Consider the following 25,966-nt stretch of genomic DNA (forward strand, 5'->3'; position numbering starts at 1 on the left):
TTTATCCGACAGACAGAGGTCACAAGTAGGCAGAGACGCAGGCAGAGAGGGAGAGAGGGGGAAGCAGGCTCACCGCTGAGCAGAGTGCCCGATGAGGGGCTCGATCCCAGGACCGTAAGATCATGACCTGAGCTGAAGGCAGAGGCCTCAACCCGTTGGGCCATCTAGGCGCCCCAGTCAGTGTAATTTTAAAGTATGCTCTGCATTATCCTTGGACACTGTACATAAAATAGCTTCTTTAGCACTTTCCTCATGTAAATCCTGCATGAAACCAATACCAGCAAAGGACTATTAATTTTCGTTGTTCTGATTAAAGTTCCTATGTTCTAATTAATTTCTGTATAATCTAAGTGGTTAGAGACTGCTACCTAAAATTACCTAAAACAAACTGCAATACTAGCTCACCGCTAATTAACAGGATGACGTTGGACAAATCACGTCTCAGTTTCCGAGTATGTGTGATAGGAGTTGTACAGCTCTTCGTAGATTATAAGATTGGGAATGGGGATTGATCAAAAAAAAAAAAAAAAAGTGAACTCATTTTTAGGTGAGAAGCTACAATAAACAAGAGCTATAATGTTGCTATGGTCAACTGACTAATGGCGATTGACTAAACATATCGTGGAAAATATTCTAAATAGTCTAATTTTGTCTCAAACCTTTTGGTGAGAAAGGAGCCGCGAACGCAAAACGCACATGCGCAAAGGATTACCTCCGCGAAGAAGGCGAGGCTGGAAAGGAGATGCGGGGCGGAGCACCACTCCGGCTTTTCCTCCCAGCTCCGCCCCTTGGACTGTGCATGACGTCACGTAAAGCCCGTACTTCCGCTTCCGGTCATTCACGTTTCTCTTTTTTCCTGTCTAGCTGAAAAGATGGCGTCCCGCAAGGAAGGCACCGGCTCTGCTGCCACTTCTTCCAGCTCCACCACCGGCCCGGCGGGGAAAGGCAAAGGCAAAGGCGGGTCCGGAGATTCGGCTGTGAAGCAAGTGCAGATAGATGGCTTGGTGAGTGGGGTTCCGTTTCCCCAGGCCCACGTGGGGAGCTCAGTCCTTAGTTCAGTCCCGCCAGACGCGCTGCTTGGCAGCCTCCCCCTGGGCCGGGTGAGAGTAGGACAAGGTTTTCTCCTAAAATCTTTCTCTTTCATCTTCACTTTTTGCTGGGAGACGCAGCAGCTTTCTCTGCCACTTGTTAGGGGAGTTGAGGGCTGAGACAGGGAACAGAGGCTAGGGGTGTGTGACAGATTCTTGGGGTCTTGTTTTGAGATGTCTGGATTTGGAGAAAGACTCTTTAGGAGGACAGATAGCTGAAGGAGATGTCGAGAAGGATCTGCGAGCCTAGGGCTTTTGGAAGGTAGGTAAACTTCATTGCTTCTTAGCTGGGACCTGACATCCGTAACTTCCCAAGTGGAGATTTACTTTGTAGCCACTTCCGAGCCTGCTGGTTCAGCCTTTATCTGAAACTAGGTAGTGGGAATAAACATCTCTTATATTGGCTTCTCCTTTTCCTCTCTCTGTGAATGTTGGAGTGCCTCGAGATTTGGGTTTAGGCATCCTTCTATTAGGTCTCTGCTTTACGTGGTATAACAAGAGTAGGTAAAAGCACACTCCTGGAGCCAGACTGCTTGGGTTTGAGTCCTATCTCTAAAATTAGCTGAATGACATTAGTTAAGTTAATCTCTTTATACTTATTTTAGTTGTTTTGAGGATTGAAATTGGCTGCATATGTGTCAATAACTAGAACAGTGTTTGAGACATAGTAAATTACCATTTAATCTTAATTGCTTCAGTGTTATTATTTGTGTTACAAAAAGTTATGGTAGTAGATCCTCCTTAAGTTCCTTTCTTATGGCTTTAAATATTATTTCTATTCTGATAACCTTTAGATTTTTATTTCTTGCCAGACTTGGTTTTTGCATGCCACTCTTAAATACTCCTGCTTTCCTGACATCGCTGTTTGGATATCTTATAGGCATCTCAAATTTAACTTGACCAAAATAAATTATTGCCATCTCCCCTTCTTCCTCTCTCCCCATTCTTGGTCTTACCTTAGGCTCTCCTGTCTTAGTAAATGGACCTACCATCTAACCATTCGAACAAGTTAGGAAACCTAGGCAGTAACCTACATTTCCCCCCTCAGCAAATCCTGTTGGTTCCACCTCCGAAATATATCATATTCATCTGCCTCTCATCTATCTGTGTGCGATCAACCATATCCACTTGGAATAAAATACAGACTTCTTATCATCTTCTTAAGGTTCTGGGACTCTTGTCTCTTTCTCCAGACTCACCTCCTACTTCATTCTAGGCTCCATTCACAGGTATTTTAGTTGTTTTCTCTTCTTGACATACTCAAGTATTTTTCCTACTTGGTGGCTTCTTTGGATTCTTTAGGTCCCTGGCTTAAATGCTCCATGTTAAGAAAAGCTTTGCCTACCAGCCCTGTTTAATGTAGCTCCCTCCCCATCATCCTCCATCATACCACTCTGTTTCATAGCATTTTCCACTGACTGTAACTGTCTTGTTTGTTTTCTTGTTTGACTTCCAGAATGTAAGCTACTGATGGCAGACAAGAGACTGTGTTTTTTCACGTGTTATGTTTCCAATGCAGAACCTTTTAACTGATATATAGAATAAGTGTAGAATATAAATATATAGAATAAATATGCAATAAATGAATGAATAAAACATTTTGTTTTATTTTTTTAAAGATTTATTTAATTATTTTGGGGGAATGTGAGCAGGGTGTGGAGGAGGGCCGGAGGAGAGGGAGAGAAGGAGACTCCCCACTGAGTGTAAGCCAGCCGTGGGGCTTGATCCCACGACCCGGAGATAATGACCTGAGCCGAAATCAAGAGTTGGACCCTTAATGACTGATCCATCCAGGTGCCCCTCATTTTTGCACTGCTCCTAGTTCATGTCCTGATATCTTTTATAGATTGTTCTAATGATATCTTAACTTGTTCTCTTAGTCCTGTTCAGTTTATTATTCATTCTTCAATTAAAACATTTTACTTATTGTGAAAATTTAGACCTTTTTAAGTTCCTTCCTGAAATGTTTACAGTGATGTTGCAATGAATTCAAGGCCTACCAAGATTTTAATTTCCTGCTATTTCCAAGCCTCATGGAAAGTATACGTTCCAGCAACAGAGGACTATTTGGTTAGTCTGATGTTTAATCACATTTGTTCCTGGCCTGTGGTCAAGTGGTCAAGACCTGTTTTTCTTCTTGTGTCGAACCTTTCCTTTCCTACCTTTGGTTCTGCTTCACCAAATCTTTTGTATCTTTAATATCACCTTCCGCTTAACATGTGAACATTGTCAGGACTTTACCATATTATGATGTTTAGTTCTCTCTTTCACTTAACAGCTCTGTGTTCCATTCTTAGTTTCCACTTTTTTTCCTCTTAAAGTCAACGGTTAAAGAATTATCTGTATTTGTGGTTTTCCATTCTTTATTCAACTCACTGTTGTTAGAATCTCCATCACCAATAATTCCCTGATTTAGGTCTTAGAAAAATCATTGATAGCATTCGCAAAGAACTATACAAAATATCAAAATGTATCACACATGCAAAATGATATCTATGATACATAATTTAAGTAATCACAAAATAAACGAGTTACCTGCCATTCAGCGTGAGAAATAGAACATTGTGAATATCTTTGAAACCTCTTCCCCTATTTCATCCTTTCCTCCTATCCCTAATCCCCACCCTTTAATCACTATTGTGAGCTTTAGTTCATGGATTGGGTTTTCTTTATAGTTTGACCGTACAGAATATTTCTAAATAATTTGCTTTGTTTTGCCTGTTTGTATTAATAGTATGAATGAAATATGAATTAAATCATAGTACATGTTCTCCTGTGTCTTGAGTCATATATGCATATCTCACATTGTTTTTGAGATTAGACCATTCTAGACTGTAGCTATAATTCATTCCTTTTCATTACTATAGAGCATCTCATTGTATGAATATGACATAATTGTCCTCATCTGATCATTAATGGACAATTAGATGGCTTGTTTTCCTGTGTGAAATGGTATCTCCCAAGAATCTTTTAATTGTCTCTTCCATTAGACTTGCCAGTGAGATTTTTACTCCTGTGTGGAGTCAGTGCTCAGTGTATCTGTCCTCTTGGAATGGAGGAGTGGCTCTTCATTGCACTCAGGTGATCTCATTGTTCCTAGAAAAGAGCAAACTAATCTTTCCTGTTGAACTTTTCATGTAAAACCCATGTCATTCCCCCAAATCAGTTTGAATCTTACCATGGATCAGCGAGACAAGTGGAATTAGCCTCATTTGGTACCTTGTTAGAAATTCAGTATCTCAGAATCTTAGGCCCCTGTCTTGATCTCCTGTATCAGGTGATTTATAGCATATTAATATTTGAGAAGCATAGTTCTGGTCCACATTGATTTCTTCCTTTGTCTGAACTTCTAATGATGACAGCTTGTATCGCTCATCTTGGCACATGATCATAGACTGTTCATTAATGGTTTATTGTTTATTTTTCTTTTCTCACTGAGATGATAATTTGAAGACAAAATAGTAAAATTTTTTAACAAGATTTTATTTATTTATTTTAGAGAAAGTGTGTGTGCATGTGTGCAAGCAAACGTGGGGGAGGGCCCCAAGGGGGAGGAAGAAGGACAGACTGTGGGGGAGCGCTGAGACTTGAGCCAGACACAAGGCTTGATCTCTACCCAGAGACCACGACCTGAGCCAAAACCAAGAGTTGGAAGCTTAACCCACTGTGCTACCCAAGTGCCCCAAATTGTAAAATACTTGTATCTTTCATAGTTCCAGTGCTTAAAATTGATTACCATTGAATTTATTTCCTTTTAAATTTTGTTTTTCCCCTTATGTAAAAAGTTATCTTATAGTTTACAATTGTTAGCTACCTCTTTCCTCCTTTATTGGATTTAAGGTAGAGTATGTTATTAATAAGTGAAAAAGTCAGAGTTCCATATACTTTGTTATTTAGGTGTGATTCACGTGTTACCTCACAAGTACTTTCCAATTGCTCATTGATCCTTTTGTCACGCAGTTGGACCCTTGTTACTGTTGAAATTCTCTTACTTATTTGTTGCTTGTCTTCTCACACTAAAATATCAACTTTCTGAGAGCAGGACCAGTGTCAGGTTTGTTCACTGATGTACTAACAGTGACTGACACATAGAAAGCCCTCAGATACTGTGAATGAATTAATACAATTCTGGGTACAAGGAATTTTCTTGAAAATGAATCATGAGGAAACTGGGTCAGTAAATGCTTTGTAGAAATGGTGTGTTGGTGAGAAACACAAGAAGTGAGGCTGGGAGACCAGTGAGATTTATAAATTCGCTCATATTTTTTCCTTTTTTTTTTTTTTAAGCATCTGCGTCTTATCTATAAGAAAAATCACTAACGTTAATTGAGCACCTGCTGCTTACAAGACCCTGGGAAGGAAAGTTTGGTTAGATTATGTCTGATTCTCACAACAGCTCTAAGGGTAGATGTTATCTGCCTTACCTCATGATTATTCAGAGCTGATGAGAAAATACTGGTGGAAGTGCTTCGAGAACTGAAAGGAATAATTCAAATTTGTGAAGGGCTTATACTACGCTATGACATATATCACTGTGTATTGTGTGTGTGTGTGTGTGTGTGTGGGTGTGTGTGTGTGTGATAGTACACGAAGTTCTAGAGACTGTGTAGTAGCTTATGGAATGGAAGCCCTCATCTAAAATCCAAGTCTCAAGTAGAATAGAGTTTGGCCTTTTATTGTTTAAACAACAAAAAAATTATGTGGCTCTTGGTTCCTTCTTTCAGCTTTCTGACTTCAGTAGAGAGTAAGTTGCTTCACATGTGTGAGTGTTTCAGTCAGATAACTGGAAATTCTTTCAAGCAAAATTTTTACATTTTAGCCATTTTAATTGTAAATCTTTCTGAAGTGTGTTATGTAAATTACTGCCTGTTTAGTTGGAGAATATTGAACACAGATTTAGCCATGTTTTGAAGACTTAATATTATCTTTAAGAACACAATCTGTTGCCAATATTGGACAGTAGTCCTGGAGAATCTCTTTGGGTGTTTACATCTGTTTATTTCTATAATGTCACCTGTCTTTGAGGTACCTTGAGTAATTTGCCTTTCTAGTTGCCTGTCTTTTTTTCCTGCTGTTTTGTTGTTAAACTTATATGTCTTTTATCCCTTTTATTTCCAGCCCCTCATTTGCTATGGATGGTAAACCAGATAAGCAATCTTGTTAGCATTATTCTTAACACAAGGCCAATTTTTTTTAAATAATTTTATTTATTTATTTGACAGAGGAAAGATCACAAGTAGGCAGAGAGGTAGGCAGAGAGAGAGGAGGAAGCAGGCTCCCCGCTGAGCAGAGAACCCGATGCGGGGCTCGATCCCAGGACCCTGAGATCATGACCTGAGCCGAAGGCAGAGGCTTTAACCCACTGAGCCACCCAGGCGCCCCAACACAAGGCTAATTTTTAACATGAGGCTAAGTACACTCTGAATGAGGATTAAATTGAGTATGCAGTCTCAATTTTGACCACTTAGTTATATTTTTGTTTTGGCAAGTAAGTTGTTACTAACTGTAAGTAGTAGTTTTTTATAGTAGATAAAAACATTTGACATATGTTATTATATCCTAGGAACTCCAGGAGCTGATAGAACCAGTATTAGCTGGATTATATGTATGATTCAGTCACTTCTAGAAGCTGAGTGGCTTTTCAGGGGCATAAAGTGAATTTATTCTAGAGTTCGGACTCAAATCACAAATTGCTGTCTTTGATTCATTTTGCTTTCTGTTACTATAACTGCTTCATACATTGTAAGGACTCAATAGATGTTAGCTCTTACTATGTGCCAGGTACTATTCAAAATACTTTATATGTATTATAGCACTGAAGCTATATAACAGCTCTGATTAGGGAACCATTATTATCCCCATTTTACAAACGAGGAAGCTCATATACATTATAGATTATGTGATTTGATGAATGTCAGGATGAGGGAAATAGAAGTAGTGTTCACAAAAGCATTAATCCAGTGTTTCTTGCTCATGCATCAGAAAGTGTATTTTCCAAAACTTAGGTCTCTTATAGACTTAAAACTTTAAAATGTACAAGTAAGCAAATATGTCAGAATCTTTATATTTAACAATCTGTCATATTTGAGAAGAAGATTTATAGCTAATAGAAATCAATTTAGCAAATATTTTCATTTGGAAAAGGACAACTTTTAGCCAGTGGGTTGCACAGATACAAGATATTGGGGAATCAACATTGAAGAAAATAGGAGGTAAGCTAAAGAGAATTGAGGAGTACTGGTAGGTATTCTTAAGTAAGTCAGTTTACTTGCCTTAGGGTAGGCAAATCTGTCTGTCTGACTTCTCAGGATGCTTTTAAGATTCATATAATCCTGGAGACATCCTGGACTTTGTTCCTTTTCCTTAAGGTCAGAGGTCTTGTTGAAATCTATTGCCTTTTTGAGAAAGCTTTCTGATTGTGCTTCCCGTGTTTATGGCATATACATCAGTGATGACGAACTGTATTAATGTTGTTTCTTATAGCTATCTTGGGATAACTTAAGGAGCATAGCATATGTGGTATTTCTCATGGGAGAGATGATTTAATAAGTCAGTTAGCATCTCTGGGCCTTAATTTCTTCTTTAATATGAGGATAATGCATGCCCTTCCTGCTGTAATGAATAGAAGTTTAATATACATTATTTTTATTGATGTTTAATTATTATAGTAACAGATTTAGTAGTTGGTATTGATTTTAATAGTTACAGTGGGATTCCAAACTCCATGCTTTACCAAGTAAATGGAAGATAATGAAAAATTTTAATTTTAGTTGTAGCTTATCTGGCCCAGATGAAATGGCACATGTACTCTTCACATGCCTATTTTGATATTAAAGGGTATGCACAGTACTGATATGCACAGTATTTACTGGTTTCTTTTCTTGTCACCCTTGGGTTCAACTAGCTCCTGTGTATTATACATTCTGATCTTCAGCTTAATATCTGAGTTTTCCAGAGTTTTGCTGAGCAACACCAGGGATCTTAAGTCTTCCTAGCATTTTTCTGGACTTTTAGGTCAGTCCTAGCTTTGATACTGGGGAAACAAGCTTTTACAAAGCATTAGCCTTTGTTTGGGGTCTTTGCCAGGTCTTATTTTGTGGTCAAATACTCTCACTTGTACTTTACCATGTCTACCGTAGTTCCTTAGATGAAAGCTTCTGATTTCAGCACTTACACGAAAGCTTGGTTGCATTTGCTTTTATCTTGGAGATTAGTTCATAATTTTTCTTTTGTAAAATACTGAAATTATGGTACTTGGATATTATTTCCTTTGGCAATGAATGAGAAAATATACCTAAAGAGAAAATAACTTTATTTTTTCCCATAAACTGTTTGTAGAAGATCATTCTATAAAATGGTTATATCTTGTAAAGATTAGATTTAAAAGCAAAAAGTACAGTGTAGTGTACATCTCCATCTATATGGTGACAAACTGTTCTTGTTTTTTTAAAAGTGAAAGAGCTGAAGTGGACAGTAGTATATGCAAGAGCGGTATCCTGTATTTTTGCTAATGTTGGCACCAAGCCCAAAAATAGAGGAGAAAAAATTGATTCAGCAAAAGAGTGGTAACTCAGTATTAACTTAGTCAAAATATAGAACTTTTTTACTCTTTGAGTCTGAATTCGTCAGCTGTATTTTGGCATAATATTTTAAGGCTTTTGTTTTACTCCAAATAGTACTTAAACACCACAAATATTCATTGTATCCTGATGATTAATAATGAATGTTGTTTTCTTAGTATCTTCTATACCTTCATCCCTGTCCCCAGCTAGTTTCATATGGGACAACAGTAATGTGCTAAAATACAATTTTTTAAAAACAAAAACCGTATGTATTCATTGTAAGGGAAGTTTGGAGAAATTGAGCACGCATGCGTGCGCGTGCATGCTCTCTCTCTCTCTCACTTACTCTCTCTCTCACACACACACCAACCAGAAAGAAAATAACTTCATTTATAAACTCATAACATGAGGGTGGGTAGGATAGCACCATTAAAATTTGGGGGTTTACTTTTCTAGTGTTTTTCCTGTGCTTTAATAAATACCTATAGTTGAAGTTAATGGCTTAAAGGTTATGCATGCTTTTAAGCATGTTGCCAAATTGCTCTCCAGAATAGTTGTATAATAGTTTATTTTCCCGGGTACAGAATATTAGAGTGCTGCTTCTTGGCACCATTGCCAAAACAGTAATGATCTTTAAAAATCTTAGTCTTTATTTTTAAAATTAACGGTGTCTGTTAGTATGCTAACATACTTGTTGCAATGATTCAAGTCAGTACAGTATTTCTTCTCCTTTGTTAGTGATACCATATCTGCCCAAGTCACCCAGGCTTCTGGTATCATCTTTGATTGTTTTGTAGGGTTTCCCTTGGATTCTCTTAGGGTCACTTACATATTTTGTGAGTCTATAATTGTGTTGTCTGCACTATTCATTTCTCACTCTCCTTTCTGAATTATTGCAGAAGTCTCATGTGGCTGGACTTACAGATTCTGTTTTGTATTTGGCCATCACACACAATGCTGCTGAGTAAATAGTTATTTTAAAGGACAGCTGTAGTCCTAGAATACAGAAACCCTTTGGAAAATCCCTATTATACAAAATCAAATCAAACTTGATAACCTGACTGAAGATCTTTACCTTCTGTTTTTAGCCTCCAAATAGAGGCTTATAGGTAACTGTTTTCAAGTTTGGTTTAAGGATAGCCTTTAAAACAATTAAGACCAAAATATTTTCCTTCGAATAGAAGAAAACCCCTGTTTCACATTTTGTGTGGAAATGCATACACTTCAGTTCGATTCTGAGAGACCTCTTGAGAAAGAAGGTGAATAATCACCCTCCTCTGGTATTACTGTGGTGTGCTTTTTAAAAACTGAAGTCTTTTTAATATAATAACCCTATTTAATTAAACAGCCATTTGGGTACCCAAGGTACATAAATCAAAAAGCAAAAAAGAGTATATAGTGAAAAGCTCTCACTTTTCATCCCTGTCTTTAACCACCCTCTTTCCAGAGGCAGTCACAGTTACTCTTTTTAATGTTTCCTTCTGGACTTGTTTTAGCAAGCACTGTCTCCTGTGAAGGAAGCAGAAACAGACTATAATTGAAGTGCCCCCAAATCACCTAAAGGCTTTCTAATTAAGCAGTAGTCCATGCTTCTCAATATGATAGACTTTAAACATATTAGGATTAGATAGCTCATAACAGTTTTGAAATTTTTTGGTTTGTTTTGTAAGAGAGAGGAAATTAATTTTGTCTCAGCAGAGTTTTTTTTTTTTTTATCACTCATTTTACTTTGGAAAAATTACTTTCCAGCTGTATGTGGGAAAATTTGCAGATCGGTTATGTATATTGAGTTGGTAAAGTAAAAACTTAATGTTAAGAATAAAACATCCTCATCGCTTAACATTTAATTCTGATTATACATTTGTATATTTGATGACATCATTGAACCATCGTTGAACTATCTCATGACTAATTTTTATGAGGAGAATTGCTTGAATTTCTTGAGACTTTGCCCTTTTCCTCCATTTCCCAACAATTATTAGTTGATGTAACTTTATAATTTTGGACCATTGATGAGCATTAGATCCAAGAGAATAATAATAAAGTATGCTCTTTCAACTGAAATATTATAGAGGTGATATTGATTAAGTGTTTTGGAGCATTGCAACTAATCCCATATGTGTCAGGAGCAAAATATCTTTTTTTTTTTCTTTTTTGCTATTGGAGTTACTTAAATTTCTTTCACATCAAAACTGAACAGCAGTGATTTAAATCCTATTTATTATTTGACTCAGCCAGTTATGAAATGGAACCTCTATCCCACTTGAGCCATAAAATGTGTTAAATTTAAGACTAATGCTGCTTTCTGCTTTTTGAATTTACATTTTGGCAGTAACTACCTTCTTTGTTCAGTGTTAGAAAAAAATCGTCTAGGCTTAACCAAATAAGAAAACTGCCAAGTTCACAGATCAGTCAGTGAAAGAAGCCAGAATTAAATGAAAGTCTAGTTATTGACTTTACAGAATATGCTAAGGGGAGATTCTGTGGCATTACAGTTTCTTTGAGACTAAAATTCTTCTATGGTAATAGCTGTTCTTTGACAGTGATTGATGTGAGAAATTCAGGCTGTGGACCTTACCTCCCAGAATCTACAGAACTGGAATGAAGCCAGCCTAGGAGTCATGCATCCTGCCTGACCTCTTCTCCAAATGGCCAGCAGACTTTTAAGACACTGTTGAAGTGGATCTAATCTTTATCTTTAGCAGGATAATGATGTTTTTTAAGAGAACCTGCATACATAAACACGCGTATACACCACTGTTTTGAATAAAGACCGTTTACTCTGAACCTTGACTTTTTGATGCAGATTTTAAAAATCTTGTTTTGAAATTTGTGGTATTGGTTGTCATAAGAGATAGCTCTAGATCAACATGACTGATAAGTCTTAACAAAACTGGAAGTTTGGTGTCAGGTGGTTGATTTTTCATAAGTTATACTTACATCTTACTTGACAGAAAAAATCTCTGAGGAATAAACTGAACATTCTGGGAAGGCAAGTGTCAGTGCCATGAAGATAGGTGGCATATTCTAGTCACTCTCTAAATATTTGTTGGATAGGTGGATGGATGAGCAAATGGATTAGGTGAAATGTTTATTATAATAGCCTGATGTGTTACTGAGAATTTACTAGGCACTATGTTCTAGATACTTTGGGTGGATTATTTTTTAATCCTTGTGACAGTGTTGTGAGATAGGCACTGACTGACTTAATCTCCAAGGAGATGGGTGAGGCTAGGATAGTTAAGACACCTTGTGTAAGGCCACAGAACTGGCAAACTTTATTTTGGATTCCAGTGCTCCAGCTTCTCGACTATGCCATATGATTTTCCTGTTTGTACAGACCAGAGGTTCATATTTGTGTGTACAGTCAGAATTAATTTTTAAGCTTTCATACTAAAGCTTTCTTTCTCACTTGAACATTATTTTTTTCACAAAGAAATAAAGGTTAGTTCTAGAGTTACTATGTACAACAAATGGAAGACAGCAAATCAACATTTGAATGTTGGTGCTTCAGCTGGGCTCATTCACTGGATAAATAATTCACTTTCTTATCTCTGTTTTACAGAGCTTGTGATTTAAAGTGGGGTCCTGTTGGGACGCCTGGGTGGCTCAGTGGGTTAAAGCCTCTGCCTTCAGCTCAGGTCATGATCCCAGGGTTCTGGGATCCAGCCCTGCACTGGGCTCTCTGCTCAGCGGGGACCCTGCTTCCTCCTCTCTCTGCTTGCTTCTCTGCCTACTTGTGATCTCCGTCTGTCAAATAAATAAATAAAATCTTAAAAAAAAAAATAAAGTGGGGTCCTGTTGCTGAAATAAGTTTTTTACCTCTCTTAAAAATAGAATGTTCAGATTGGAGTCAGAGCTAAGAGAATAGGGGTTTGACCCCATCTGTGGAGTATGCCTGTCCTCTCCTGTAGAAGCAGCATAGGGTGGTAGAGGAACTGTAGGCACACAATTTGGAGTTCACATCTATTGAAATATTGTCATATTTTGAAAGAATTCATATCAGTAATGTAAATTAAGATGTGTTTGATTATAAAGTATGAATGTTCAACTTTTGGACTTAGGAAAGAATGGTCTACCTGCTTAATGTTACAGCTTCTGTAAACCAGTGCTACCTAAGTATGGGTATGGTTTGTGAACTGTTCACTATCTGTATGAGATAAGCACAGGATTGTGACTGAGTGTTTAGAAACTTTAATAGCAGTATGATATTGCTGTGATAGCCAAGAGCGTGATCCCTGGGCTTGTATTTTCTCTTTTTTAAAAAAGACACTTTTCTTGTAAGTTATTTTTTTACTGTAATATTGGTCTGTGAGGGACTGGAAGAAAATGAGTTCTTCACTGCGGATAGTCTGAGAAGCCCTGTTACAAACTATTTGCATGCCTCTTTTAGCTAATGGCATCTTCCTGTAACCAGAGTCTAATAATATTTAATAGAACCGTATATAAAATACTACTGTGATTATTAAGTACCACTAGATTTACATTTTTATTATTGGCTTTAGTGGTAAAACGTTTAAATACTTTCAATATTTCTTTTTATCTATGAGCTGTTTAAAAAAGATGAACAAGTGGATTTAGTGTTTTCTTACTCTAGGTGCACAGTACTGGTTGCAACCTCTGAACATTCCCTGTGAATTTGGCTTTATACAGGAAGGTTAAAAATGATGGTGTATTTCCAGCAGTTTAAAACTACTTATGTCCCTAATTTTAACTGGGCTTTCTTTCAACAGATCCTTTTTATGTCTACTACAGGGACAGTGGGAAACCTGCTGCTTTTCTTGGTGAAGATTTATTGCTGTTAGTTTGCTCAAAGTTTGAATTGATGTTTTTGCTGATTTATAATTGGCTTGTGTTAGGCTTCTCTTAAACAGATCTCTCTGCTTGTTGAAAACCAGTCTGTATATCCAGAAGTTACCTCTTTGACCTTGATGGTGTGTACATATGAATATTGTCCAGTCATTTGTATATGTGAATGCAGTGACATCTGTGAATAGAGGTGAAGAGTAACCATATCAACAAGAGATTAGAATTTAAAGTCAGCAGGTGCTCAGGCTTATAGTTGTATTTTTTCATTTTCTCCTCTTTTCAAAGCCACTTATTCACCACACCTTTTTTAACATACCTAAAAGAACATGCTAAAATCAAGATACATCCCATCATTTTGTCAACTCATTAATGTTGTCAAAAAGAAATTAGTGTGGTTTTTTTGGTGAAACTTGATGTGGTAAATTGTTGTAATTGCTGGATTTTAAAATCTTTTGACTTTTTCTTAATGTTTGATATTTTTTGAATTTAAAAAAAATACATGCTTATTATAACTAAATAATAACAAAGATTCATAAAAGATATGTCCTTCCATACCATTCTTGTTCGTGTAAACATAAAAGCATACCTGCACGTATGTAATAAATTTTTATTACTATTAAGTTTTAAAACTGTAACACTTTGTGTGTTGTGGCTCTTTGAGACTGACAAATGCCACAGACCTTTCTTCCAGGAAAATGCCTTTAATTATATAGAAATTATCAGTAAAATACCTAGTTAATCCCATTAAATTCCAAAATATTTTAAAATAATGGCAAAATTCTAAATGTTATACTCTTCTGGCTCCTAAAACAGTACAGTTTAATTTATTCTTGATTGCCTAGTTTTATTATAAATGTGAGTTATTATAAAGCATTTTAGGAGATCTTTGAACTCTGAATTGAGAAAAATTAGTTGTGGGTTTATATATATGAATTGTTTCTGCTGATTTTCGAAAATGTGTATAGGTTTTTAAAATTAAGGTATTATTTATACAGAAGAAAATCCACCTATTTTAAATACATCGTATGATGATCTTATGTAGTTGTAAACAACTGTATAGTTGCCACCACATCAAAGTGTATGTAGTTGCTTCACCCTATAGAGTATGCTGATCTGCAGACAGAATCATCCCCCTTACCTAGGCCCCAGGCAGCGACTTAGGAGTTTTGTTTTGCCTTTTCTAAAATTCCATATAAGTGAAATCATATACTATACAGTATTTTGTTTGATTCCTTTTCGTTAGTATTAACGTTTTTGAAATTCCCCTCTGTTGTACTGGTATTTTGTTCCTTTTTATTGCTGAGTAATAAATAGTAGATAGAATGGACATACTACAATTTGTTTATCTATGTTTGGTGGCCTTTGGGTTGCTTTCAGTTTTTAGCTGCTATGAATAATGCTGTTATGAGCAATTGTGGACATATATTTGTGTGGGTATATTTTCATTTCTCCTGAATTCCTAGGAATAGGAATTTGGGTCATGTAATAAGTTTGTATTTAACTAAAAGATGCTGCAATTACTGTTTTCTACCTTTCCACCAACACTTTTCACAAGGTTCTAAGTTTTTGGAAAGGTGTCAGTTTCCACTTTCCTGACTCAGAAGTCCAGGACACCGTCTTTTGACTTAGGACAGAGAATGGATTGCAATCCAGCTCTTAGCTCTTGGGTATTATATCTAGTATTATATCTAGGTCTGTTGTGCTTTTGGGTACTGCTGTGTTAACTCTCAAGTTTAATACTCTGGTTGTTGGTTTCCTTGTCTTGCTTGATCAGTTATTTAACCTTTTTAGAAATGCAGTGTATTCAGCATTTCTGTATGTCTGCAGGAGTAGAGGGGATTCAGGTACTTCAAATTGGCATATTTCAAGGCTGGCCCCAAAATTCCAGATATATTTATTAAGTAGTTTACTTTTTAGCCCTGAACCTTATTAGAGTTGCTTTAATAGAGGAATTTTGTCTGGTAGCTTCATAGCCCTTCTTTTACCAAATAAAGATTGGCTCTGACACTGGTATTAAAAATATTTCCTATTAAAAGTCATTGTACTATTTCCTGAAAGGATTTTGTTGATATATTGTATTTCATAAATCACCAACAAAAATTATATGAAATTGCTCACCTTCAATAAATGTAATGGTATCTTAAGACATAACTATTTCTGTTATGTCTTATTTTATATATATATATATATAATTATATAGATTGGATTTATTATTTATATGCCAGCGCTTTTGGTAAAAGCGTGAAAGCCCAGTGCTCCCGCCATCCTAGTGTTCATACATCTCTAAGCCTTTTTGTTCTGCTCATGTATGACTTGTGTACTTCATGAAAAGTAAATATTAGCATTTTAATTGGAAATCCATAGCTGGCAGGTATTCTCTTCACCCAAGCTGACTGCTTGATCTTCACTTATCTGCTCAGGTGTCATCTCAGAGAGGGACCTTTCTTGGGTCATGCCAGTTAAGGTTACCTCCCTTTCATTCCTCTGTTTATTTTCTTCAGAGTGTGCTTCGCTATCTATAATTTTCATTCACTTTCTTAATTATCATTCTGGAATAGTGGTTCATAAAGGGGGAGAATCCCCAGCACTTTTATAGAGGGTCTCTGAGGTCAAAACTATTTTCATAATAAGATTTAACATTATTTGTCATTTTTACTCTCATTCTTTATGAGTGTTTAATGGAGGTTTCTAGGTGCTACATGCTGTGTGATATTAAAAGATTGAATGTAGAAGCAAATAGGAGAATCCAATTGCCTTTTATTAAACTAGATATTAATAGGAGTCACAAAAAATGTGAAAGTGTCATTCTTTTTTTTTTTTTTTAAGATTTATTTATTAGAGAGAGAGCCCATGCACATGTGAGTGTGCTTGAACACAGAGGGAGAGGGAGAAGCAGACTCCCTGCTGAGCAGGAACCTGGAATCGTGACCTGAGCCGGAGGCAGGCAGACACTTAACTGCTGGAGCCACCCAGGCTCTCCACAATGTTATTCTTCTATCCGAATTAAAATTTTTCTGAAAATGTAATTTTTTTTTAATCACCCTATGTCTAATTTTATTTATTTTATTTTATTTTTTAAGATTTTATTTATTTGTTTGACAGAGGTCACAAGTAGGCAGAGAAGCAGGAAGAGAGAGGGAGAAGCAGGCTCCCTGCCGAGCAGAGAGCCCAATGCGGGGCTCAATCCCAGGACTCTGAGATCATGACCTGAGCCGAAGACAGAGGCTCAACCCTCTGAGTTCCCCAGGTGCCCCAATTTTATTTTATTTTGTATTTTATTTTTTTAAGGTTAAAAATTTTTTTTTAAGATTTTTTTTATTTATTTGAGGGAGAGAGAAAACATGAGAGGGGAGAAGGTCAGAAGAAGAAGCAGACACCCCATGGAGCTGGGAGCCCGATGGGGGACTCGATCCCAGGATTCTGGGATCATGACCTGAGCCTAAGAGTGCTTAACCAGCTGAGCCACCCAGGCGCCCTGAAAATGTAAATGTTTTTAAAAAATGTGAAACAGTGTCATTTTTTTGTATCCTAATTTTTATTTTGAAAAATAATTTTTCATAAGTAATTTATGATAGTATGTAATGTATTTGTTATTGTTTTTAAGTGAATAAATATTTTGAACATTTTTCAATTTGAATTTCTAATATGTAAATATCAATATAATAATTTTGGGGGGTCCTTAGTGATTTTTAAGAGTGTTAAAAGGGTCTCAGGATCAAAAACTTTTGAGACTTCCTGTTTTAAAATATAAACCTCATGAAAGTATAGACCTATGTGTTTGATTTTAGTTTTTATTTTCGCAGTAGGCCTGTCAGAGGTAACTGGCCTGTAGAAGTCATTCAACACATACCTAGGTGAATGAATTAATGAGTGAATGAAAGAAGTCAAAAATAACAGACTATTGGTGATTCTGTGCACAGCTTTCAAATCTTTCTGTAGTAACTGGTCTTTGCGGGCATCATATTTGATAGAAAATTATTCTGATTCATCAGACAGCATAATCTTTGTTTTGGTCAGATTTAAATTGTTCCCTTGTATGGAGTTGAAAGTTTTTGATACGTTTTTGATAGAGAGGTCTTAGAGATTCTGCTAAATGTTCCATTTTAGGGGGGATGGAACATTTTATTCATCCTGCTTATTAACTGAAATTTTAGGTTTGTTGACTTTTGATCAGGGTTAGGTTTTCATTTTGTAAAAAGTCTCTTTTAAAAAATAGCATTGTGTTCATTAGGGATTATAAAATGGTCTGCTTTGCTCTTTCAAATTGCATTGAATAATAAACAGTAGTAGAAAAAGTGGTTCCCCTAGGGTAATTCAGCAGACCAGACATATGTTTACTATTCTTTACTAAGATCCACCCAACTTGAGAGTGTGCAAACCTCAGAAAGCTGGGAGACTGTTCTAGAGATAGTTGATGTATTCAGAGACCAATACTGACTGTGCAGGGCAAATCAACTACGTTAATAAACACTCAGACCCTGAGTATGACAAGGTTAGGGGGCGTTGTTTGGAAGAATATGGTAATTTAGGGTTCTACTGGCCAGTTTGTTTCCCTCCTTTAGGCATAATATGTAGGAAAATCATGATTTACCCATGAATTTATAGGATAAACAAATCTGGTCAGCGTTTATAAGCAGTATTAAATATGGGGTCAAGCTATGAAGCCTAAGTCTTAAAGAACACGATGCTTCTCAGATGGATTGCTGGCATTACTTTCCCTCATCTCTATGCTCTAGAGATTCTTCCAGGTAGGGTTTGAGTTCCTCTTATTAGGGGGTGATATTTATGCTAAATAAAATGTTCACTTTTTGGGTCTGTGTTTTTCAGTGTACTCACTTTTCATCAACACAGGGAGTCTTAAAACAGAGGAGAGGAAACTTTGTTTTAACCAATTATGTGCACTCTAGTCCTCTGGGGAGTTAAAACAGAAAAAGTAAGGCTGGTCCATACTTACTTATTAAAAATTAGAATGAAGTAGGATGTTAGAATCACCTGGAGAATCTAAAATGAAAATGAAAAGAAATAAAATCCCCACCAAGACCAATATAGGATTCGTAGCCCACGTCAATTAGCTCTGAATTTCAGAGGTTGGATTTAGGCTTTTAGATTTTGTATTTTTTGTTTGTTTTTCCTTTTGTTTTTTTAAACACTGATGGCTCTAATATGTAGCCAGGTTGAAGATCTCTCTTCATTGATTTAAAAAAGCTCTGCAGGGGGTGCCTGGGTGGCTCAGAGGGTTAAAGCCTCTGCCTTCTGCTCAGGTCATGATCTCAGGGTCCTGGGATTGAGCCCCGCATCAGGCTGTCTGCTCAGTGGGGAGCCTGCTTCCTCCTCTCTCTCTCTGCCTGCCTCTCTGCCTACTTGTGATCTCTGTCTGTCAAATAAATAAATAAAATCTTAAAAAAAAAAAAAAGCTCTGTAGGCCATTTTGATAAGCTGAGAACAAGTGATGTAGAGCTCTTGAGCATGTGGAATCATTTGTGACACTTAAAAACAAAATACAGGAGTATGTTTTTGTTTTGGAAATTATTAAGCTTCATGTATGTCTTTTTAAAAGTAAGAGGAAGCATGGCGTAAATAAACAGGATTAATTAAAAATATATCAGCACTGTTTTAGGGACAGAGGCATATGGTTGGAGGGAGAGAAAATGAAAGGGGATGAGCTTGACTGAAACAGGACTTTTGTGGCGGAACATTCCCATCTTGTGGCCTGTGCGAATAGTGCTGGTCAAGACTAAAGCTGTATTGCATTGTAGCAACTAGTGGCGGTTTCCTATTGATGCTACTTGATTCTGGTGATTCAGGGCACAAAAATTTTGACCTCTAGCACCATCCCCTTAGTGTCTTTTGTTGCCTGACCCTGTAACCTTACACTGAACTTTTCTACTTCATGCATGAAACCTTGCTTCTGTAGCCTAGCTACAGCGGCTTCTTCCAGCGCTGTTGCCCTTGCATTCTTTCTGTTTCAGCCATGTTATTACTAAGTTACTCAGTTATTTTGAAGTAATTACAAGTACCTTGAAGTCCAAAGCTCACATCCCTCATTTAATAATTCTGTGTCAGATTGTTTCCTCATCTGGCAAATAAATGAGGAAATACTATTTCTCATTTAATGTATTTGTGGGATTGAACGAGTCATTGCGTGTAAGGCACTGGGGAGTGCTTGATGTAAGTGATCCATAAATGTTTAATTACTCCTTCGACAAATAGATTCTGAGTATCTTTTAAGTGCCAGGAACTGTGTGGGGTATTAGAGATGTGAATAACACATCCCTTCCTTTCTAGGAGAATGTTTAAGAGAGGAGACCATGAGCAGAACACGGATTTTTGTCTTGTAAATATGAAACATCTGTGGAACGTTTTTATTTATAAATTCTTATTTCTGTAAGATAGCAAAAGCTTGCATGTGAATTTGTTACTTCTGATCGGGAATTTTCTTTTGACATCTTTCAAGTTTGAATTGCAAGCCCATTACTTTACTTTTTGAGCAAAAGAATTGAGATTTTAGTATGTATGTAGGAAATAAGGTCATAAGATATCACACTGAAGAATGAGTTAGCTTAGTTTTGATAATTTTTTTTTCATATTTTCGGATGCTTTATCAGACTATATCATAATGGCAAGATTGTAAATGTTGGACAATTATTTTAATGATCACTAAAGTCTTTTTATTTTGGGCAGCCTTAAATGCTAGAGAGAATTTATCCATAAAATTTAAGCCTTCTTTCCTGAGACTACACCTGTAGTCCTTAGTTTGCCTTTCAAAGTAAGCCATATCCTCTAGTGCCTCACTTTTTAGAAAGTGTGCTTCCTGGTGGTCTTTACTCTAGAGAGAGCTTTGAATTCATTGAACTAGTTGTCATCACGGGGTTTTAAGCTTTCTCTCTTAGCATTATCCCTTTCTTTGCATACTTACTTATGTTGATTGTTTCTAGCAGGTGGTTAAAGCACCATGATTCTCCCATCTCTCAGTTGGATACTGTTCCTGTAAATTTTCTCTCTGGTCATCCCAGAGAACTGAAAAGAACAGGTCAGTGATGCTGAAAAGAGTGAGACGATAATTTCTCTGACTTGGAGCACGGTGCTTCTGTTGATCTGTATGAAGTTGCGTTGATTCTTTGGCCAGGCAGGTCAAGCTGCTGAGCTGTTTGGTTACATTGCGCTCCTACCCCCAGCCCTTTACAATTTTTTTTTCTTAGAGTTAAGACAGTATTTCATTAGAAGTTACTTTTGTACTGTAATAACTCATTTTTAAATATAATAATTTTTTTAAAATTCAGTTTTCTTTGTAAAAGGAAATGAGGTTATTTTGGCCTGGCTTCTTTGTGAAACGGCTGGGTCCTAGTCATCAACACTTCTTTTTGCACACATAAGCACCTGCTGTTGAGAAATTAGTTCTAGAGTTTGTCTGAAGGTCTACATTAAGCTCTTCTGGCTTTTAGGATCTCATTTACTTTGATTTCAACATGGCTCAGTGATTTCATTAAAGGGTTAAGTGTCTAGGAAGCTAGGCAACTTAGACAAGCTGGTAGGTGTGTTTGTAATGACTTTTAATTAGTTCTGTTTATCCCTTCTAAGTCACCCCTGTTTCTTTTTTAAATGTGCAGTAATTGCCCTTTGCAGAGAGATAAGTTGAATAGGAGTTAAATAGTTCTGCTTTTTATAAGCAATAATATTTTATTGAACATTATTGCATGTCAGACCCTATGTGAAGAATTTAACATACATTGTCTCACATCTAATAGAGTTGGTATTGCTTTGGAATAGCTCCATGATGCAAATTAGAAATCAAAGACTTAGGAGGAACAAATAGCTTCCCTAGGGACACAGCTAGTAAATGTGGCTGTGGGCCCTCCCAGCCAGCCTGGCCTTTGACCCCCACGGAGGACAGGGAGCGATGGTGTGGCCTCGCCGGGCGGTCTGAGCAGGGGCCTTTGCCTTGTTGTTCCTCTCCTCCTGGCCCTAAAGGGTGGTGGCTTCAGCTGGTAGCAATCTTCGGGAACAGTGACATTAGCATTTAGGACCAAAGTCTGGATGGGTTGTGACGGTTTGGGCAGCAGGTCATCTATCTGGGTCCTGCCCCATGCCCCCTGATCCCCGTTCCTCTGCCCGGGGCTGCAGACTGTGCGAAGTGGGCGCAGGGATGACTGAGCCCCCATCTGAGTGTATGATCAGCAAACCCACATCCTTCCGTGTGGTGCGCCCTGTTCTGCTGGCCTCGGTGTGTGCTGTCACCGGATTCTGGTTCCGGGGGAGTGACCAGAGGGCTGATGCCTGCTGTCGCACCCTGTCTGTCCCAGCCCACCTGTGTCTGCTTCCAGAGTGAGCACTGCCCTACTGTGGCCTGAATGCCGCCGTGTGGAAATCGACCCCTTCCCTGGGGTGTGTAGGGGTATGTGCGGGTGTGTGTGCCGACTGTGGCCACTAGGAGAGGCATAAAGGTCAAGATGTGACTCAAAAAACAAACAAACAAACAAATAAAACAAAAAAACTCTTACCCATAGCTGCATGACTCCTAAAGTTAATTTTGTGCCTTTCAAAAGTGGAAAGGTCTTTTATATAAGGATGTATAAGATGCACTTCTTACATTTCACAGTGCTGAAGGTCTTAATTGGTTGGTTTTCTTCCATATTAAGGTCTTTTCCCTGCTAACTGCGTGCTGTCCTTAAGAGGTCTGCATCTTATTTGTTTAAAATCTTTTTGGGGTCTGTATATCACGAAGTCTGCAACTAATTGTTTTAATTATTTATTGAATTATTGATGTGAAAATCAATTTCCTTGTTATTAAAGTTAAAATATTCACACAGCTTTGGAATTTGACTTGGTTTAAATCTTGGCTTTTCCACTTCCTGGTTGTGTGACCTTTAGCTGTTTACTTTCTCTCTGCTTTTGTTTTGTTTTTAAAGATTTGTTTATAAAGATGAAAATCAAAAAAGATTTTATAAAAGGAATTGATAAGAAGTTGGTTGAAAAAAGAAAAAAAATTAAAAAGAGAATATGATCAGGCAGACACTAAAATAAAGCATTGTATTTTTGCAGGTGTAACCACCACCATGTTAAGATACAGAAAAATTCCACCACCCACAAAAGTTTCCTTGTTCCCCTCTACTCCTGACCCTAAACAACCACTAGTCTGATTTCTTTCATTTTCTAGAATTGCATATGAATGGAATCATACAGTATTTACTGACCTGAAGATACCTAGTATCATAATGTAGTTTATCACCAGAAATATCAGAAGTTCAAGCAGGTATATTGGAGCAAATTACAGAAGAGAACTTCCCTAATATGGGGAAAGAAACAGGCATAAAAATCCAGGAGGCACAGAGAACCCCCCCCCAGTCAATAAAAATAGGTCAGTGCCCCATCATCTAGTAGTAAAACTCATAAGTCTTTTTTTTTTTTTTTTTTAGTATTTTATTTATTTGACAGACAGAGATCACAAGTAGGCAGAGAGGCAGGCAGAGAGAGAAGAAGGGAAGCAGGCTCCCTGGGGAGCAGAGAGCCCGATGTGGGGCTCAATCTCAGGACCCTGGGATCATGACCTGAGCCAAAGGCAGAGGCTTTAACCTACTGAGCCACCCAGGCACCCCAAAAACTCACAAGTCTTAATGTCTTCAAGAGACTCATTTGATAGAGACACCTCCAGATTCAAAGTGAGGGGGTGGAAAACAACTTGCCATGCTAATGGACATCAGAAGAAAGCTGGGGTGGCAATCCTTATATGAGATAAATTAGATTTTAAGCCAAAGACTTTAATAAGAGACGAGGAAGGACACTATACCATACTTAAAGTGTATGTCCAACGAGAAGATCTAACAGTCTTAAATACCTATCCCCTAACATGGGAGTAGCCAATTATATAAACCAATTAGTAATAAAATCAAAGTATACAATATAAATATTGTATACAATATAAATATAAATATTGTATACAAAGTATACAATACAAATATACAATAATAGTAGGGGACTTTAACACCCCACCACTGAAATGGACAGATCATCTAAGCCAAAGATCAAGGAAATAAAGGAAATAAAGGCTTTAAATGAAATAAATGAAATAAAGGCTTTAAATGACACACTGGACCAAATGGACATCGCAGATAAATTCAGAACATTCCATCCCAAAGCAACAGAATACACATTCTTCTCTAGTGCAGATGGAACATTCTCCAGAATTGATCATATCTTGAGTCACAAATCAGGTCTCAACTGGTATCAAAAGATTGGGATCATTCCTTGCATATTTTCAGACAACAATGCTTTGAAACTAGAACTCAACCCAAACAGGAAAGTTGGAATGAGCTCAAAATACATGGAAGCTACAGAGCATCCTACTAAAGAATGCGTGGGTCAACCAGGAAATTAAAGAAGAATTAAAAAATTCATGGAAACAAATGAAAATGAAAACACAACTGTTCAAAATATTTGCAGTGCAGCAAGGGCGGTTCTAAGAGGAAAGTGTATAGCAATACGAGCCTTTCTCAAGAAACAAGAAAAATCTCAAATACACAACCTAAGGAGATTGAAGCAGTCATCAAAAGGAGATTGAAGTAAGGAGATTGAAGCAGTCATCAAAAATCTCCCAACAAACAAGAGCCCAGGGCCAGATGGCTTCCCAGGGGAATTCTGCTAAACATTTAAAGAAGAATTAATACCTGTTCTCCTGAAACTGTTCCAAAAAAATAGAAATGGAAGGAAAACTTCGCAAATCATTTTATGAGGCCAGCATTACCTTGATTCCAAAACCAGACAAAGACCCCAAGATTACTGAGCAATATCCCTGCTAAACATGGATGCAAAAATGCTCACCAAAACACTAGCCAAAAGGATCCAACAGTACATAAAAACGATTATTCACCATGACCAAGTGGGATTTATTCCTGGGCTGCAAGGTTGGTTCAAGGTTGGTTCAACAAAAGCAAATCAATCAATGTGATACATTAATTAAAAAAAAAGGACAAGAACCATATGATACTCTCAATAGATGCTGAGAGAGCATTTGACAAAGTACAGCATCCTTACTTGATCGAAACTCTTCACAGTGTAGGGATAGAAGGTACATACCTCAGTATCTTCAAAACCATCTATGGAAAACCCACAGCAAATATCATCCTCAATGGGGAAAAACTGAGAGCTTTTTCCCCTAAGTTCAGGAGCTTGGCAGGGATGTCCACTATAACCACTGTTATACAACATAGTACTGGAAGTCCTAGCCTCAGCAATCAGACAACAAAAAGCAATAAAAGTCACCCTAATCGGCAAAGAAGTCAAACTCTTACTCTTTGCAGATGATGTGATACTTTATGTGGAGAACCCAAATGACTCCACTTGAAAATTTGTAGAACTCATACAGGAATTCAGTAAAGTGTCAGGATATAAAATTAACACACAGAAATGAGTTTCATTTCTATACACCAATAAGAAGACAGAAGAAAGAGAAATTAAAGAGTTGATTCCATTTACAGTTGCACTCAAACCCATAAGATACCTAGGAATAAACCGAACCAAAGAGGCAAAGAATCTATACTCAGAAAACTATAGAATACTCATGAAAGAAATTGAGGAAGACACAAAGAAACGGAAAACCATTCCATGCTCATGGACTGGAAGAACAAATACTGTGAAAATGTTTATGCTGCCTAGGGTAATGTACACATTTAATGCAATCCCTATCAAAATCCTATTAACGTTTTTCAAAGAAATGGAAGAAATAATTTTAAAATTTATATGGAACCAGAAAAGACCCCAAATAGCCAGAGGAATGCTGAAAAAGAAAACCAGAGTTGGCAGAATCACAATCCAGACATCAAGCTCTGTTACAAAGCTATAATCATCAAGACAGTATGGTACTGGCACAAAAACAGGTGCAAAGATCAATGGAACAGAATAGAGAACCCAGAAATGGACCCTCAACTCTATGGTCAACTAATCTTTGACAAAGCAGGAAAGAATGTCCAATGGAAAAAAGACAGTCTCTTCAATAAATGGTGTTGTGAAAATTGGACAGCTACATGCAGAAGAATGAAACTGGACCATTTCCTTACACCACACACACAAAATAGACTCAAAATGGATGAAAGACCTCAGTGTTTGACAGGAGTCCATCAAAATTTGAGGAGAACACAGGCAGCAACCTCTTCAACCTCAGTTGCAGCAACTTCTTCCTAGAAACATCGCCAAAGCAAGGGAAGTAAGGGCATAAATGAACTATTGGGATTTCATGAAGATAAAAAGCTTTTGCACAGCATAGGAAACAGCAAAACCAAAATAAAACAGAATGGAAGAAGTTATTTGCAAATGACATATCAGATAAAGGACTAGTATCCAAAGTCTGTAAAGAACTTATCAAACTCAACATCCAGAGAACACATAATCTGATCAAGAAATGGGCAGAAAATATGAACAGACCTTTCTGCAAAGAAGACATCAAAAGGGCCAACAGATGCATGAAAAAGTGCTTAACATCACTCAGCGTCAGGGAAATACAAATCAAAACTACAG

At 37.2% G+C, this 25,966-nt stretch overlaps 1 protein-coding gene across 1 annotated transcript in view; it reads left to right on the forward strand.

Annotated features, from left to right (window-relative positions):
* Positions 1–838: 838 nt before the first annotated feature.
* EIF3H (eukaryotic translation initiation factor 3 subunit H) overlaps positions 839–25,966 on the forward strand; it is a 101,273-nt gene continuing 76,145 nt past the window's right edge. Inside the window, exon 1 of the mRNA XM_080801343.1 lies at positions 839–1,004. Within this exon, the coding sequence (XP_080657469.1) occupies positions 873–1,004 (132 nt within the window). The 5' untranslated portion in view covers positions 839–872. The remainder of the gene's footprint in view (positions 1,005–25,966) is intronic.

This window comes from Martes martes (assembly GCF_963455335.1).
Source record: "Martes martes genome assembly, chromosome: 4".
NCBI lineage: Eukaryota > Metazoa > Chordata > Mammalia > Carnivora > Mustelidae > Martes > Martes martes.